This window comes from Lepisosteus oculatus, chromosome 2, assembly GCF_040954835.1.
Source record: "Lepisosteus oculatus isolate fLepOcu1 chromosome 2, fLepOcu1.hap2, whole genome shotgun sequence".
NCBI classification, from domain to species: Eukaryota; Metazoa; Chordata; class Actinopteri; order Semionotiformes; family Lepisosteidae; genus Lepisosteus; species Lepisosteus oculatus.
The window spans coordinates 71872898-71892426 of NC_090697.1; the positions used below are offsets into that span (position 1 = coordinate 71872898).

Here is a 19529-nt window from a genome sequence, read left to right on the forward strand (position 1 = left end):
CCATTGTTCATTACTTGGAAAAAAAAACAAATTAAGGCTGTTTATGAGTAATTAGTATAATCCAGGAGTTGTGCAACAGGTCTGTATAACCCTTTGCTAGCGTGTATTGTTTATAACCGTTTTACAGAGGCACTGCAGTGTATAAAAATTTATATTGCATAGAAACCGAAAATGAAATGCCATTACAAAACAGACTGTACCCATGTGACCTTAAAATGACTTTGGCCACGTGCTAAAGAACAAAACCCAAGACACTTCAAAAAGCTTCATACACCACCGACTTTATTAAGAGGATTTGGACCAAATGTAACATGCACTACATCAGAACGTAGTGAAGTGTCAGAACTGGGTTTATAAAGATTGCGATGCATTATTTCTTCTCAATTTAAGCAAACATTATTAAAGGGATTCCTTCTGGAAAGCTGATCCTCCAGGCTCAGTGGGGCAGCTCATGAGGGACCAGCTTGTAATGTGAGCCGCAGGACGGACAGCGCTGTGCCTCCCCCTCGTGGAGCCAGAACCACACTATAGCGGTGTTGTCTTCCTCACCTGGGAGACAAACAGAACAAGCTCAAGCATGGCTAGATTAGCAGTAAGCCAGTGTAGTCCTGAAGGGCCACAATATTATACAGTGGTGCTAGAAAGTTTGCGAACCCTTTAGAATTTTCTGAAGTTCTGCATAACTTTGACCTAAAATGTGATCAGAGCTTCATCTAAGTCATAACAACAAAGAGGACACAATAAAACAAATAACACACAAAAAGGATGTACTTTTTCATTCATTCATTGATCAAAATGATCCACCATTAAATGTCTTTGTCGGAAAAAGTATGTGAACCTCTAGGATTATCAGTTCAGTTAACGGGATAATTAGAGTCAGGAGTGTCAATCAATGGGATGACAATCAGGTGTGAGTTTGGGTGGCCCTGCCCTATTTAAAAAACATAAACCCGAGTCTCTACTACCAAAGGCTGGTCTCCACCACACAGGTTTGTGAATGCATGCCATGGCTCGGTCAAAGGAGACTTCTGAGGACCTCAGAAAAAGAGTTGTCGATGCTCATCAGGCTAGAAAAGGTTACCAAATGATCTCTAAAGACTTTGGGCTTCACCATATCCACTGTCAGGCAGATAGGGTACAAATGGAGAAAATTCAACACCATCGTTATTCTCCCCAGGAGTGGTCGTCCAAATAAAATCACTCCAAGAGCAAGGTGTATAATATTCCGGGATATCACGAAGAACCCAAGGGTCACATCCAAGGATCTGCAGGCCTCTCTTGCCCTGGCTAATGTCAGTGTTCATGAGTCCACCAGCAGGCAAACACTGAACAAGAACAGTGTGCATGGGAGGACAGCAAGGAGGAAGCCACTACTCTCCAAGAAGAACATTGCTGCCCGTTTAAAGTTTGCTAAAGACCACTGGGATGAGCCAGAAGACTACCGGAAGAATTTTCTGTGGACGGATGAGTCAAAAATAGAACTTCTTGGCTTAAATGAGAAATGTTATGTTAGACAAAAACTAAACACAGCATCCCAACCGTAAACACGGTGGTGGCAGTATCATGGTTTGGGGCTGTTTTGCTCAGGACAGCTTGCCATCATTGACAGAACTATGAATTGTGGATCGTACCAGCAAAAATACAGGAGATTGTCAGGGTATCCGTCCATGAACTGAAGTTCAACAGAAGGTAGGTCTTGCAGCGAGACAATGACCCTAAACACAGAAGTCAGTCTACCAAAGAATGGTTGAAGCAGAAGAAATTTCACGTTTTGGAATGACCAAGTCAAACTCCAGACCTTAATATAGAAATGTGGCAGGACCTGAAACGGGGAGTTCATGCAAGAAAGCCCCCCAACATCACTGTGTTAAAGCAGTTCTGTAAGGAGGAATGGGCCAACATTCCTCCCAGCCGATGTGCGGGACTGATCAACAGTTACCGTAAACGTTTGAAGTCATTGCTGCTCAAGGGGGTCACACCAGTTACTGAAAGCATAGGTTCACATACTTTTTCTGACAAAGAAATTTAATGTTGGATCATTTTGATCAATAAATGAATGAAAAAGTACATCCTTTTGTGTGTTATTGTGTCCTCTTTTATTGTTATGACTTATATGAAGATCTGATCACATTTTAGGTCACTTATGCAGAAATTCAGAAAATTCTAAAGGATTCACAAACTTTCTAGCACCACTGTTTATATGCCATGCACATAGCTTTAAATTACCATCTCTGTGTATATATATATGCAATGATTCATTTACTTTAGTTTAGCAAATAAGTTTATTTAAATAAGTTCAGCCCAAATGCAAAGCTGAAGCCTCTGTGGAACCAAGGCATTGCATCTTTTATCTATAGACACTGTTACATCATCCCTGACTGAAGGCGGGCAAAATACATACATTTACCTAATTGAATCAATTTAACAAAGGAACAAGTAAAGCTTTATTCCATGCTGAAAAGAAGAAAAGAAACAATGTTTCAGCTGTGGAGCCTTCTTCAGGTGCCACAGCCGAAAAGTTGCGTTTCCTTTCTTCTCTTTTCAGTATGGAATAAACCTTTACTTGTTCCTTTGCAGCCTACGCATGCTGACTCAGCTCCCTACTTGAAATACTTCAAATTTAACAAAGTCCCTTTTATAAAAAAAACCCTGATAAACTAGTTTATTGCTCAGCAACAGCCACACATAATTTGAACAGCAGTCATTTAAAGGAAAGGAAAGTGTTAACAATTTCTCTAATTCTGCATGTGAAGTATCCTAAAAAAATAAGGCAAGATTTATTGTCCCCTGGGGGAATTTTTTTAGGGGACACACAGCACTTCTGTACATTTAAATATAATGCACACACCCCAGAACAAAACAAACATTGCACATCACTCTATTGCACATGTATAACACATAACATTCATAACACATCGCACACAAGTAGACTGTAAAAGTAAAAAATTGTGCTTATCCATGCCATTTGCATTGACAGATTTAAAGGATAGTTGAACAAAGGAATATTTGTATCTGATTGACTTTCATTCAGAAACCCTAAAACGTTTGCCAGAAGGAAGAAGTTGGTATTCAGAATTGAGGATGTGGGAAGGATCTGATATAATTTTTTCTGCCTGCTTGATTTTGGCTTTTTCAAAGATTGTCTGCAGGGAGGGGTGCTGTTTCACTCCCATGACCTTCAAAGCTGTTTGGATGAGACTGGTAATTTGCGATATTAACTGAACTGATAAAATTACCAAACCACACTGTTATACCATATCTAATAATGCTCTCGAGGTGATGGGGATGAGGTGAACAGTATTGTGATCAGAGTTAGACAGGTGGTTTGACTTTGGCGGTATAGGCTTGTTTTATATTACTGTAGCATTTGTCAAGAACTCTGTTCCCTCTTGTCCCACATTTGATATGCTGTTCAAACCCAGGCAATGCCATCTCCAGTTTACAGTGATTTAAATCCCACAGGATAACACAGGAGCTTCCGTAGTCTGCCGGATCTGCATATAATAATGTTACAGAATTCTCTCGGGAGGTGGAAAGGCCTCAACATTTTAATTGCAGATAATCTTCCTCACCGAGTACTGTCTGCACTACATATCGTTCACAAAGACACAAACACCACTGCCTCTACTTTTCCCAGATGTTTCACTTCTATCTAAGCGAACATGGGAAAACCCCTAAATTTCCACAAGAGAGAGTCGGGGAAGTCTGCTTCTAATTAAAGTTTTTTTTAGTTTACAAAAAGTTTAGAAACAGGCAATGTAGTTTGATAATGTCCTCCTTTAAGCGAAAGCAGACAAAACAACCTTAAGGAACATATAGCTAGTAAACTTGCTGACTTATTTCACTGTCAGTTGTTTGTGATCAATTACAGTTATGAAAGCAAACATACTGTAGGAAAGAGACATCATAAACCAGAGAGATCATATATACTGTACAGCTAAACCCAGTAGGACATACTGGCAGGACTAATATTTTCCCTGCCTTCCCCACTTTCTTTCATGTAAAAGAAAAAGTTTGGAAAAGATTTGAAAAACAAATGAGAAATGTCCAACTATCACCAGTCTTGAGCTATTTCCAGTTCAAAGCGATGCCTGCTCCAGAGCGGCTGTAGAATACAGAGAGGAGTAAGACAGAGGCGTCTGGACTTACAGATACAGCCCACGATTCTCTTCTTGTTAATGGAGGGCACGAGGTGGGGATCCTGCTTGGACCCAGTGTACGCCTTGGGCTTGAAGATGTTGTAAGGGTCCTGAAATAAAAAGTTTCTTTAACTTTCTTTAGTTTAACCATCAAATGTTCATTAATTTCTATTCTTTCATTTTTTTAAACTACATTAAACAGGATAAACTAAGAAAGAAGAAAGAGAGCTGAATCAGTTCGTTCTGGATTTCTTAGGCACACAACTGGCAAGCTGAAACACATTTCGAATCAATCTAGGCATACGAACAAACAAAACTACCGATATATCCTGCTATACATGAACTCAATGTCTATATCTTTTTACATTACTAACAACATTCTTAAGCAGCCTCCACCTGGCTGGACATACTCTTAAAAGACTACCACTTCTTACTATATAATATAATATATTTTAAATTAAAATTGTCTCTACAGAACCGTAAAATACGGTCATTCATTCTTTTTCTTAAAGAACAGGGAATTGAGTTCAATATATTTTAAAACTATTACATATAGTACACATTAGGCTGTAAAAATGTTCTGTATTGAAAATATATTCACAACATTCGTACACTGTTCTTGAAGTTTATATTAAACATATAGAACTCAGATGTGTTTTTGTTAAAACCTGTTTTTTTACATATGTATATGGCAGCCTACCATTACATTATTATTGTGGTGATTACTTTGATTTACATCGTCGGCACATCAAGCTTTTCAGGAAACCGTCCTCACAGTTAAGCAGGATATACAGTACCTGTAATTAATTAATTCTAGCTATATGTACCCTGTGATCTCCATTAACCAATGTCCAGACAATGACAAAGTACATGAAAAGAGTTTAAAATTGTATTGCACTTTTTTTTAGAAAAACGCGACCCTGAACTTATGGGGGCCAGTGATTCTTGTAAAAGTGAAAGTGAAACAATCATGGCTTTTAATACAAATCTTGGTTTAGGAGTAATAAATGACACTTTAGAAACGTACAACAAATAAGCTATTAATAGTGAAACGTATTTAAATACATGAATAATCAAACTTTATATTTAATCCGTATGACCTTGTGCCCCATCTTGCCATGAATCTCTGTCTTATGACTATGCGCCTATCCAACTGATTTTATTAGTGTGGCAATCCAGATGACAATAACTATACAGTTTCAGATGCTCACCGCTCCTGTTTTCGATGCGTTGATAATTTCTTTCTCCAAACCGGTAGCCTGTTCTTCGTTGGTCGGAACGCCTGTAGATAAATAATTGCGCAGTTTTGGGGAAATAAAAAACTAATAAACACACTACAACGCTACCAGTTTTGCGGAGCAGAGATATGTAATATGATTAATTTGTAGTAAACTGCGCGTTTTGTTTAGTGTAGTTAAATAACGTGTAATCCATTTCCGCGTTTCACAAGCATTTAAAAACTACAGGAAATCATACAATTCAGTTATTAAAATACTATTGTCCAAACTCCGCTTGTTCACATTAAATTGATCTCTACAGAAAAAGGTATCCCATATAGATTTATCAAAATAGCACTTTGCTTTCTAACAACCCCCGAACTCAATGAGGCCTGTTACTACGATTGCCTTTGCCTGCCCTTGGCAGAAAAACAGCTTAACTGAAGTCAGCCCCCACGTCTTTGCCTCGGCGATCAAGCCGTCTGCCTCGCCATCTCTCTCACCTCCTGCTGCCATGCCGCGGGTGAGTACCGAGGCAGGGGCCGCCCGACAACAAGAAGCCCCACGAACGGCCGATCTCAGCAATAACCTTGCAGCCATCCTCTCTTCTCCACCTCAGATGAGAAAATACAGGAAAGACACTGACAGAGCGCCTGTGTCGACTGTCGCGGAGATATGACGTTGAAGTGCGTGTGTTAGTCACGTGACGCTGGCTGAAAATGCCTCTTTTTTAATGAGCTGGATGATTGTTGGACGAGATGTTTATGAGAGTATTACATTTAAAGAGAAGAGCAAAAAAACCTGTTTCAGGGATGTCGTTTTTACGCGCCTTTCCTATATCATGTAGTTTTTTTAATATCAAACGGTAGAGTTTCATAGACAAAAAGTAATACACCGTTATTGTGCTTCACACTAAGAGTCATAAAGAGGACCTTAATCAAGGGCACTGGTCATCTAACAAGACTATCAAGAAAATTAAGTTTATATAATAGAAAACATAACTCTTGTTTTCAAAGTGCAATAATTATGTAGTATCAGTTAGATTTCATACAAATAAACGTACTGTGCTGTGATGGTGGCCTACTTTAGACATTATTTTAATTGCACTTTGTTTATTGAAGTATAGGTTTTAACTACCAGGAACTACTCTGAAATGTATTCAGTCTCCTAATTCCCTGTTTGATTTTACAAAAGAAAAAGAGAGCTAAAATAAGTGTTAAAATGAAAATCACTTACACATATAGTAAAGTGTTAATACTGTGTACTGTCTGTGAGAAACAGCCTTACATTCAAGTGACAGTATTGTGTTACTGGGGGGGTTAGAAAGTAGGTTCATTATCCAAAGAGATGAGTTGAAGTGCGGTGAGAAATAAGAGTAGAAAGAACCGACTATAAAGAAAGTTTGTAAGGGCTCTATTTTCCTTACAGGTTGGTGCATACGACGCAACAGGGAATTGTCTCATTTCTTAATGAAATTTAAATAACAGCTGGCAGCTTATATTAAACAACATCAAGAAAGGTAGTAAGAACTGATAACTTTGGTAACATACAAGGGGTCATTTGCTGACATTATTGCTATATAGGGTAAAAATGAATGATCAGACAGGGTGTTGCAGGGGCTAACATTGCAGCCTCACAGTGCTGGAACCCTGGGTTCTATCCCTGGGATGCTAACTGTGGGGAGTCTGTGTGTTGTTCCTGGTTTTGCCTGGGTTTCCTCCAGGTGCTCTGGTTTCCATGCTGGTAGGTTCATTGGCCTGTTGGTCCTGATGTGAGTGTGTGTGTGTATTTGTGTCTGTGTGCACTCTGCAGTGCACTGGCATGCTGTCCTGAGTTTATCCCGCCTTGTGTCTTTTGTTGCTGGGATAGTCTCTGGCTCCCTCAAGCCTCAATTGGATAAAGTAGTTAGAGAATGGATGGATAGATATGCAGTATGGTGTCCAGGGCAGAATGACATTAACACAACAGGACAAAAAAGTATTCCAGCCGTGGATTCTCTCTCAAACCCTTGTTTCATTATTCCCACTATTCTTCTTTGATCTCCCTGGGAATCGGCTACAATAAATCCAGCCCACCTTAATCTGCAAGTGTGATCCTCTACCACCAACAGCAGCAAAAGGCCCACTATGTTGAAAACAGCAGAGAGTATGCTTTTGTACTTGATTGTGTAAACATTGGCCTGCTTCATGAATGTGTACTTCAGAAGGTAAGACAGATTACAGGCGAGAGGGGGCCACTTAGCCTGTTTAGCCCGTTGGCTAGTTAGCGGTTCACTGATCCAAGGCTCTCATCCAGCCATTTCTTGAAAGAAACCAGGGCAGCAGCTTCAAAAGCATCGCTGGGCAACTCGTTCCATACTCCCATAGCCCTTTGGGTAAAGAAGTACCACCTGCTCTCAGTTTTAAATTCACTTCCACATGATTTCCATCTGTATCCTCTGCTTTGAGTTTCACTGTTCATTTTGAAGAAGACCTCTGGGTTGACTCTATCGACCTCAGTTTGAGGATAGAGGACATAGATAGAGGACACCCAAACTTTGAGGATTTTGAATACGTCTGTCTGTTTCCCCTGCTGTCCTCTCTGTTCAAGAACAAAAATGTCAGTTCCTTCAGCCTGACAGTGTAGGACTCTCCCTTAAGCTCATATATCTGGTTGCTCTTCTCTGAGAACAGCAATATCTTTTGAGTAACACGGTGACCAAAATTGTACTCAGTATTCTAAATGAGACTTTACTTGTGTATTATACAATTTTAACAAAACATTTCCTGATTTACATTCTACAATGTAACTTTATATTCTAGTATTTTGTTTGCCTTTTAAATTGCTTTCGAACACTGTATACAATATATAAGTGGCATGTTAGCATAAACACAATTCTTTTCCAAAACCTCTCAGTTCTGTTGTGGGTTATTTTTAATTGACAGCTCAGACTAATGCAGAAAGGAGGAGGATTTTTTCCATGATTCTAAGGAGGAAGATTTTCGTGACAGCTGAGCCATACTTGTTTTATGTGAAAAACTATCCACCGGCCAGAGAAATCCGTTTCAGATTTAGATGTATTAACGTAATTTTCTCACTAGAGGGCGGTGTGGTGCTATTTAAGAAACCTTACTGTTTCACACTTGACAAAGCAAACAGCAAAGTACTGTAACGTACATTTTAATAGATCTAGAGTCGTGACATACAGAGACTGATCATAAATATTGACTTGTATTGAGGCATGATTTGTTTTATGATTTCAACAACAGACAACAGATAAGTCTCGCACAAGGTGCAGAATACATTTGGAAAAACATTGAGCTCTTACACACCAATTGCGTCTTGCACTCTTAAGAACTACAATTATTTTGGACAAATTCCTAGAATGGGACGTACATCCATTTATGTCCAAGTGACAATAGTGAAGGAATTGTTAACATAAGGTTCTTCTTTAAAGGCTCAGCTGTGCCTTTGTTGCCCAGTTAAAGGAGAACTGCAGTCCCAATTTCTCAGACCCGTCATTAAATGTTGGTAACAAAATTAATTGATGGTATTGAATGTTTTTATGAATTCTCAATTAAGCACAAAATTTGTGAAAGAACTTTGTGAAAGCAATGTATAGTCACCATATCGCTGCAAACCGCTGGTCTTTCCATGGGTGAGAGTAAGAGTTTGAGCGATTTGGGGCGTGAAGCAGCCCTTCCTGCTCACCAGTCCCTGCAATGACTAATGTAATGCGATGTATGAGTGAATACGTACAGGCTGTGCAGCAGACATTTCACCACAGAAATGGTGTAATGTGATCTGCATTGCAAATTTAACAAGTACATTTTATTTGTCAGCAAATCAGTTTCAAAGTCAAGACCAATATTTCTATTGAATTAAATAATATCCTTACACTTATATAGCTCTTTTCTGGACACTTCACTCAAAGTGCTTTACAGGTAATTGGTACTCCCTTCCACCACCACCAATGTGCAGCCCCACCTGGATGATGTGACAGATTCTTCTAACCCCTCTAATATAAAAATAGCAGGGCAGTTCCCCTTAAACCTTCTATGAGAGTTGCTCTGTAAAATGTGCTAGACTTGCGAAATCACTATTTATGGATTTGGCTTTCACTTTTATGCAAAGCAGCCTGCATTAAAATCTGTTTATACAGATGTATATTTTCCCAGTGTCTTGCTCAAGGGTATAACAGCAGTATCTCACCTGGGATCTGAACCCACAACCTTCCAGGCTCTTACATTTTAAATACCCCATAGCACAGTGGTATTTTCCATTCCTCATATAAATAGTGTGGTATGAATACCAGATCCTCTGTGTGAATGTCTGCATCAGCATCAGATGATACTGAAAGCCAAATATATCTTGCTTGTGTTTATTTCTTTATGCTGCATATAAAGTAGCTGTGTTTCAAGCTTGCTCACTTTAATACAACATGGGCCAGTAGCGGTTCAACGCAGATACAGCAACAGAGAATCATTAGGAAGAACACACACAAGCAAGAAGTGTAACAAGGACACACAGGTTACAAAACATTGAGAATGAAACCCAAAATATGTTCCAAGGGTTTGTTTAGGATTCCTCATCTGTTGTGTGTTTTATAATTTACAATCCTTTAAAAGAGCAACTGAAGACAGGAAATTGAGAGTGATTCACATGGGAATTATGTAAGAGAAGGTAATGTGAGATTTGGGGAAGATGTTCTTGGCACAACCTGCAGAATTTCTAACTGCAGCCTCCCAAGTACACACTTTCTTTAGCTGGATTTAGCTCAGGTCTTTTTTCTACAAGTATAAATCTTTCATGGGCCTGAGCTCCATGAAATGTGTGCATGGTGCTGATCAGCTGTATTGCACATGCTGTACAATAACATCTTGTTAGGTTTAGCAATTGCCAAATGATTTGGTGCAACTCAGCTAGGAGATGGGACATCCCCTTGGCTTTTGTAAGCGGTGTTTCTGTATTACTCTTTATCTTTTTCTCTTTTCTCTGACTTTCTAATTTTCTTCACCTCTTCAAAGAACAGTGAATTGGAGGATTGAGAGTCAATTAGTGCCCTTTGATCCCACTGTCTGTCATGTAGGTGTTCACATTTATTCCACTGAGGACATGAGAGAGCAGCTAAACCATTTCTTTAGTTCATCGTCTGCCAGTACGTTTTACTAACTGATCTCTCCAGTGTCAATTAGCCTGATTGCCTCTCTCGTCTGTAGTGTCGTTGTGTGCCCTCTTACCCCCTCAGTGCATATAAAGATGTTGAATTTCACACAGCAAACAAAAATAACCTCAACAAACATAAATATTGGCATCCTGTTTCTAAAATGATTAATTCAATGGAACATGTTAACTACTTCTAGTTAAAATGAATACTATTATAATTATAGAATTAGATTTAATGAGGTCTTTACAGTTTCAGAGGCTATGGAGGGAAAACTTGGCAAAGTTAAATGTGGTTCCCTGCTCTCTAAAGCTCTGTAATTTTCCTCATTCTTCCCGTATTTATCCCAGGTCAGAGTTCAGAATAGCGTGTCTGGGACTCATGCCATCCATAATTAATGCCACAGATTTTTTACACCCTCGATGCAGGTCCAAAATAAACAACCTACTGAAGCCACAACAATGTTGGACAAAGAGAATGGAAAACTGTTAATTCTCAATTTAAAGCTGCAGTGTCCACTTTAAAGGATAGTGTGCATCATCTGTATTTTTAAGTCTCTTTATTGTGTATTCTATGTATTTTAAAGAACATTTCTAATTGTAAAGATTGTAAGAGGAGGGAAATTACACTGCATTAGGGGACCTGATAAAACACACAGAAACTAAGAAATCAGTATCAGTTTGCAGTAAAGAATGGTGCAAAATGTGAAATGGAAAATTATCTTCAATGCAATAAACATGAAGTGTTCTAATGTTGCAATCACATATAAAATGTGTAATCAGTTTGACTGACTGTCAGAGGTATTTGACAGAAAAGACTTGCCAAATCATTTAAACTAAGCTTTTGGAAAATTAGTTGTAATTCATTTTGAAATGTTGAGGTTTGCAAATTGTGACCGGTTGGCGTTGTGTGTTGGTAAACCATGCGAAGAGACAATATTGTTTATTCCTGGGTGGCTCTTATCCTAATTTTTTCAGTATTGCGTGGTTCTGTGTTTCATCTCTTTCTTTATTCTGCTCTGTAATAGAGGCCACATTTTAGTGCTGTATTGCATTAGTTTGCAACCTCATTCCTTCTTCTCAGAACAATCTTGCATTGAATGTGTCATATCTAGTTATTAATTGACACTTAGCAGACTTGTATCACATCAATGAGCCGTTTTTGAAAAGAGCCCCTTTTGAGTGCATCTGTCTCTGTTTTGCGCCCAAACATTAATCTTTATCAAAGCGCTAAATATAACCCTACTTTCAAGATCTTTACCCTTCATGTTCATGTCTGCTCCATATACCATATATAACCTGTGTTGTCCTTTTATTTCATTTCTAGCCTGTTACAAATCCTCGGCCTAAATTAAATCAGAACTTCACTTTACCTGCTAATACTTAGTACACAACAGTGTTTTTTTAATTTGCTCAAAACATCTTATCGCTATGCAATGAAAACCTGCCACTTAACACTGTATACATTCTGAGAGAGAGGGAACTAATTAAAAGGAAGGAAATGCAAATATCTGGTAATATTTGGAAATTGTTGGTTATTAGCTGCTTTTGAAGTCTTATAGTACCTCACTGCTACTGTGTGCTGAATGCAAAATCAATAAGCTCATTGTTCTGTAGATGAACAGACTTCATGTTTGTGTTTTATTTGCAGTGCAATGCAGTTGTGCTCAAGAAATTATTTGGCTCTGTTGAAGACTGCCTCATGGTAAATAAAAGAAGCGCTATGATCAGCTATAGTGACAGCGAAATGTCCAGGGATCTTCAGGAACCAAGATGACAATGTGGTCAGACAATATGTAGTTTTTGTAGTGTGTCAAGTCTTCCCGGGAGATTATACTTCATTTTATCAACTGTCATTAAAATTTAGTGCAATAATGAGGCACATGAAATGTGACATCCCACTGACAAGCCTTGAAATCTTAGACTAGTGTCTTAGTTAAAATGACACAGATAAAACTGGATTTCTGCCTTTTGCCCTCCAAAAAAAGCAAGGGAATAAATTTGTCTCTTGAAGCATGGATAAATACTTTTTTTTTTGCTTTGTAGCCTGAAGATAACATTTTAATGAATCAGCTACAATCGTTTTGTCAGGGGTTTGAAAAGTGTTCCCCTTGCCAAAAATAATTGATGCATTTTTTGGCATTTATTACAAACCACATGAGATATCTTTAATAAGCCCCCCTTTTAGCTGTGCCAGCTGCCCAGATGCCTGCCACTGCGATTTAAATGTGCTGCACCTGTTGAACAAAGGGAGCACAGAAGGTGCTCTGATGAGTTTGATGAGAATAGCTGCTCATCTCCTTTAAATGTAAATGAGAGCAGAGACCAGCAGTTCATTGAATTATTCTGTGCATGTCTTTGTGACCCGGGAATCGCATACTGGACAACAACAGATTCTCGTGTCTCAGCTGGCAAAGAGACCAGTCTTGACACAAAGATTGAACTTTGAAAAGCTAACATCGCCCTCTGCATGGTTCCATGCTGCGCAAGTCTTCCAAAATGGAGTATATTTGAGGTTACTACACATATGAAATGGACTACTGAACATAGGAAGAGATAACAAAATGTATCAAATGGTGCAAATGAATAATAACTACCAGGAGAAAAAAAACTTTTTACATTCTTTAGTACCTTGTTATGTGGACTCATATCAGTCTCCAAACATATTTCTGGTGTTCTATGCTACTTTATTAACAAAATAAAAACATTGGTTTTATTATCCTAAGTACTGGAATTTATGCAGCATTACTTGACACATACCAGGATACCATGTAGGCAGAATAATATGCAAGGTAAAACTCCTTAACGTAGGTTCAAAAAACCAGGTGTAGGAGGGTGCTGTCTGCCTCTGTGTGTCCTCTCTTACGTCCCTCTTGAAGGATTTCTGTTTCAAGCGTCCAGAGTCTGTGTACAGAGTCTTGAAGGCAACAGTAGCCTAGAATAGAAGGGGCTCAGCCCACATTGTGTCATCCTGTTGCAGTTGCCCCTGAAGAAAAGTCTTTGAGAGCATGTAACATTGACTGGTGCAGGGTTTGAGAGTGAGCCCACGTGATTTCTTTTATAGTTTGACTGTGCTAATGATACATGGTGTGCTGTTGTTTTGAATCTGTCCAGCAATTTTAAACAGGGTCTGGGATCTTCTGCTTAAGTACTAAGGTTTAATCCATCCATTTTCTAACTGCTATATCCCATACAGGGTTGTAGGGGAGCTGGAGCCTATCCCAGCAAGCAACAGGCTCAAGGCAGGATACAGCCTGGAGGAATGGTAGTCCATCGCACTAGGGTTTAACGGTTATCAATTTTTGTCTTTAAAAAGCAGCGTCTTGTTAAAAATTAGAATAATGTTTTCCTTCTTTTATGCCTGAATTGCAACTGACATACTGTAAGAAATCCAAAGGGATGTGATCTAAGTTAGACACACACAAAGCCTTGACAATGAGAAAAGAGGAGACGAAGTCCACACAGCCTAACACATTTGCTATCCTTAGAAAAAAAATTTGCTCATTTTTAAATAAAGAATAGTTTTATTAATGACTCTGATTTGTCATAAACACTTTGTAAAAAACTCTCTATCGGTTAGGGTACAAACACATCAATCTTCATATTGTTTAAGATGCTCTGCTTTTTTCCCCCTCTGTTTCTGATGCCACAGGCTGCTTAGTTTCAGTGCCCATTTTATCTCAAGTGAAATGAGCTGAAGTGTGTTTTACACTGATTATTTGCAATGTATTCCGAATGAAAGTTATTAACTGAAGTGTGCGAGGGATAACAACAACAAATCAATCACATTAAGCTCTACATAATCACCATAATTGTGTAATAAGCTACATATAATGAACAGAGGGTCTCCCCTTGCATTTGTCTCAAGCAAATTTCTGCCCCATCTCCTCCTCTCTGAATGGGGTTTGATCCTCCTCATCCTGTGGCCAGGAGGCTGCCCATTAACCAAGTGGGTTTAGCCAAACCTTTCTCCCCCAGTATTCCAAGCATTCACAAAACATTCAATTTTGGGATATTGTTGTCCCCATTAAATGTTTTGCAAACCTTATTTGTGATGCCCACATTGATCATTGTCTTGTGCTTGAAACTCATCCCCGAGTATTAACAGTGCAGTGCTTAAACAATATAAAACAATATAAAACTATATAAAAGTTCAATATATCAAGTCAAAAGGTCAATATGAAACTGTTATGTTCATTTGCAATAAATCCATGTGTATTCCCTGTGGTGCAAATAGTGTATCTCATGTAAGCAGATTCTTGGTTGTTATGCTTCTAAAACCTTTTCACAGTTAAATGACCTGACAGGCATTATTTTTCTTATATTCCTTTCCTCCTCTTTTTAAGTATTGTGGCTTAAAGATGATTGCTTCCCTCCAGGTCTGTCTCAGGGGTGTAAGTACTATCTGTAATTGTCATTCATGGCACTGGTCCCATGCAGGCTCTTCTGGGGGAAATTATAGGAACACAAACCTACCGATAAAGGGAAATACAGAAACAGTGACAGAGAGCGTGAGAGAGAAAAAATAATGAAGCGATCAATTCCTGCTCAGCCAAAAAGGAAAAGAAAAGAGTAAAAGCATAGGACAATACATCTGAGTTTGGATTGAACGAACAAAAGACAAGCTTGGCCAGACTGGGTGATAACTATATATATACTGCTATATGCTATATATACTGGTGGAGTTAAACATCACTCTTCCTCTACATTGCCTCAACCTCCTATCACTGATGAAATGAAAAAGTTCAGGATCAGTTCTTGAGTTTTTAGAGTTTTTTTTATATTTCTGTGACCTCTAAGCTCTGTGATGTCAACCTTAAACACATTTTGACATGTTTTATCAGAATAACATGTTTCACGCCTCCTGCTTAACTCTGTTACCTACTGCGTGGCTGCAGAAGTGAAACCGATGCAGACCTGGTCCCATACAGGAGTCTTGCATCTTGTTGATGTGTGAAACAGTACTAATAGGGTGTGAAGTCCACGGTGAGAGAGCAGTGCGGACAGATGCTCTGTATGTCAAGTGGGCCAGCACGCCATTGCCATTTTGTCAGAGCTGGTGCACTGGCAGACAATACTGGATAATTAACACAGAGCAGGTGGGCCCTTACTGCACACACAACCTGCTCTCTTCGAGCCACGAAAAGCCGGTTTCCATGCCAACAGATCTGCCTGGTACACAAGAGTCTTTCAGTCTGTGCCCGTCTGTAAAAGAGAGAAAAACTCATGTGTCTCGGACACAAAAGTCCAGAGCAAAGGAAAAAGAGCCCCGATGTAACTTTTTTGATCAGGACCCCTGTGTCATAGACTTCTCAGTCTCCCTCTCTTTCTCTCCGTTTCTCTGCTTGTCAATCAATATTCCTCTGCAGGAGGCTCCAGGGTTATAATTGTCTGTATTAAAGATCTGCTGATCAAGTACAGCCTCTCACAATGCCACAGTGCTTGGTTCCAAACATTAATTGTTGCATTGGTGCTGTGTAAGTATTGCCATTTGGTGTGAGACACCACAGGATAAATTGATTTTGGATATCTGATCATATCAATTGCAGTCCAGCTGCACAATTTGTGTACCACTTTTGTGTACCACCACAATTTCCAGCATGTGGTGTTTTCAGACTATCCTGAATATACTGTACAGTATGAGCACATAAAAATAAATATGAAATAAGATATACAAAACAAAAATATATTGTTTCAAAAAGGTTTAGCATTTGGTGAGAATCGATGAAAACAATCCAATTAATTATAAATTGCAAACTAGGTTAAAATGAAGGTTTATGAATGTAATCATTTTTCTTTTGTGATCTGAACACATCAAACATCATTGGACACCCTTTCTCTGACCAGTGAAATCCACTGACATTTCATAATGTATTGGTCTAGTAAGAGACAAAGACGTTTTCTAATTCTGTTTATTTATCAATTTCTTTTTATGATGTATACAAATATTTGCCATGACAGCACACTCAAAAGGAAAATTGACTAATTTGAAAGGTGGAAAAAATTAGCCATAGCAAGAAGTCAATTTTTTATTGATATCATAATTTTGGAAAGCATTTGTTGAGTGTTTGTTCTGCTTCTTTTTAAAATTCCTTTTTAATTGTCGAGTTACTTAACCTTTAATATTTACAGTAGCCATTTGCTTTTATGCTGATTTATGGAATACACAGGGATCCCTCTTCAGATATAATGGCCCTAAATGAGCAATTAACACTCCTTTCTCTTACAACAAAGGGGGACATGAGCAGCTGGTGATCAGATTTTCTTCCCCGCCTGTTGAGTGAATCGTTTTGCAGTTCGACAGCTGGTCTCCCATTGATGATCACTAAGGAGACCGGCCTTCACCTGTGACCATGTTTAGTGCCACCCTGAAGGCGGCATCCTCTACATTTTGGTCTGATGCTCTGTGATTGGGGTATACAATGCACTGCCCATGACCTTCTTACCTCTTGTTCCTATGATACCTCCAGCTCCAGCTCAGAAACAGCCAGCTTGGATGATGCCTCGCGCAGAGCTGCACTCTGTGTGGAGGGATCACAGCTGTTGGAGGAGCTGCTGTTGAATCACTTACGTGATGAGGTGCATTTCATCAACAGGGACCCCATGTGTGCTTGGAAAATGAACACCTCCCTCCCCCGTGTGTCACTCCTTAAAAAGAAATGTATTTCATGAATGGCAGAGTGGCTGCCACTGACAAGGCGCATGGATTGAAAGCCTTGCAAAAATTGTGTGTTTGTGTGTGTGATGGGGGTGGTTGTGGTAAGAATGCCTGAGAGAGAAAAGGCCAAGCCTGTAGTGGGCAAAGTGTTAAGATGCTGGGAGTTAGTTGCTGTTTCTCTACTCCTCTTTTAGGATGTGCTTCCATTTTTTTCACTTTTTGTAACTTTATATCAAAGCATTGAGGTCCCAGAATCTCCTGATAGAATCCATGCGTGCTCATTTATCCAGAAAAGAGTTCTTCACAAATTAACCATAGCAATATTTCTGTTTATTGAATAGCTATACAGTGTGCAAATGCTAGCTAAGAGATTTTAGAGAATATTAACTTATTTGAGATACAGACTACACGTACTTAATCTTGGTAATGAACTTACACATGACCGCTTGCATCTTGATATACTTGTACCAGCAAAATTATCTTTTGGAAAAACATCTTGTCCAGAGTTAATCGCCAGGGAGAGCAGATGATGGTTGCACAATCATTTTTGAGCATTTCGAAAATGCTGTGGTGTGATACTAGTGCATCTGCGTCATTCTACCAGCAGCTCTGCAAGGCTGAGGGGACTTTTAATATGTGGTTACAGGTGGAGTGGAATGTCAAGATTCTTCATAAACAAAGATACAGGTACCCAGACTGCCCTGCCAGTATCAGCCCAGCACTGTCAAACTTGAGAGCTACAGCTGGAGTCAATGCTGGGGTATTCACTGGTATTAGTGATCCAACATCGTCGCTTGCTTAAGACTGTTTCTTCAGATGGACATCACCCAAAATTTCTTAATCAAACAGTACTAGGAAGCAAGACAACATTCTACAGTGGCGCCAGTAAATACATGTACTGTACTATCCATGTAAAAATGCTCATCTGTGCCATAAATAAAGAACACAATTAAAATGTCATATATCCATGTACAAATTGCAAAATCATTTGCACACTTGCCATTTCTGGTCTTCTATACAAGACTAATACGGTATCAGTTATTCCAGCAAATAATTACACACCTGCTATTACGATCCTTTGACGATTGCTGTGCATTATGGCTTAAATGCTGCAGCTTAAATCCTTTATTTTTACACTTCTCAGACCAGAGCTCTGCTTTGTTCAAGAGAGAAACTGAAGAGTGAGTCAATATTTTAATCCCAGTGCTGCAAAATAAATAAGCATTTAATTTAGTCATTAAAGCGCAGTACCAGGGGACGTCACGGAGCTGCACACATCTGCTGAGTCTCAGGCGCAGTGCTCTATAATAGGAAAAGGCTGCAGAGATCAATGCTAACTCACTCTCCTAACCTCCCCTCTTCTATCATCTGTTCTTGTCCGGCCAATTAGATCAAGGCTTTAATCCATTTTTATTAAAACTGCACCTTGGCTCAAGATGTTAAGCGCAATTACCGTTGTTTCTTATTTTCATCCAATGTGCAATTGCAATCATCAGGCGTGGCACGCACTCTGTCCTAAATGCTGTGGTACAAACATACCGAGGACTGTGCCCGTTTCCACACGTTAGATGTTTTAGGGGTTAGTGATTGCTAGCAAAACTCTTCTCGGATGGCAGCTCTGGCTTGAGACTTCGAAAGCTTATTTATTTGCCATGTGAATTACAAATAATAATGGGGTCCCCAGTGGATGCTCCTTATTGATTGCTGGAAAATAGTGCTCTGTCAACTGTAGCTCTGTGTACCCTGCAGTCAGCTTTCCGGTTTTACATTAGTTTAGCTCCTCTACACTTTAACCACAAGCATTCCCCAATGGGGCACAAAGGGCTTAATTAAGGTCACTTCCTTCGCTGTTGTGATGAGAATTTGACGTGTCTCCTCCCTCATCTTTTTACAATGACTGCTGCCATATTTCTTTAACTCTCTTTGCTTGATTATATATGTTTCCTGTTCTGTTCATTGCCCATTTTCTCTCTAGCTTCGCGTCTCTCTGCTTCTGATAACCAGTTCGTATTCGTCAGCAGTCATTCAGTACTGTCATTGATCAAAATGCTATCTTTGTTTAAACATTGAAGATGTGCTTGAATATTATTTGCGATTATTTGCTCCCTTGTTAGGACAAAGAATTCAGCTTCTGTTTGCAGCCATAGTAGAGCAGACTCCAAGAATAAGAGGGACGTCATAAAACTCATGCATCTAAAGTAGCACTAAAGTAGCATGTAAAAAAACGTGTGGACAAGCAGAATTTTTAGGACCTTCATGAGTTGTCCACTGCAGCTGTACAGCAGATCTAAGTGAAGCTTTTTAAAGCTGGTTAAATTCCAAGTTAATGAACAAGATAAAATGCTGTTGAGATCCTCTGCACTTCTCTCCTTC

At 39.2% G+C, this 19529-nt stretch overlaps 1 protein-coding gene across 1 annotated transcript; it reads right to left on the reverse strand.

Moving 5' to 3' along the window:
• Window positions 1–261: 261 nt before the first annotated feature.
• cox5ba (cytochrome c oxidase subunit 5Ba) lies at window positions 262–6016 on the reverse strand. Its single transcript, XM_006625312.3, has 4 exons — window positions 5860–6016; window positions 5351–5421; window positions 4150–4249; window positions 262–549 (listed from the first exon to the last, which is right to left on the reverse strand). Exons 1-4 carry the CDS (start codon window positions 5954–5956, stop codon window positions 437–439), a joined length of 381 nt encoding a protein of 126 aa, XP_006625375.2. The 5' UTR covers window positions 5957–6016; the 3' UTR covers window positions 262–436.
• Window positions 6017–19529: the final 13513 nt, after the last annotated feature.

What these genes read in the sequence shown, in the direction of transcription:
- cox5ba (XM_006625312.3), bottom strand. Translation starts at nt 5,956, where the DNA reads ATGGCTGCAAGGTTATTGCTGAGATCGGCCGTTCGTGGGGCTTCTTGT. An exon ending in CCGCGGCATGGCAGCAGGAG is followed by an intron (nt 5,422 to 5,859) that starts GTGAGAGAGATG and finishes ATTTATCTACAG; the next exon opens with GCGTTCCGACCAACGAAGAA. An exon ending in ACGCATCGAAAACAGGAGCG is followed by an intron (nt 4,250 to 5,350) that starts GTGAGCATCTGA and finishes TTTTTATTTCAG; the next exon opens with GACCCTTACAACATCTTCAA.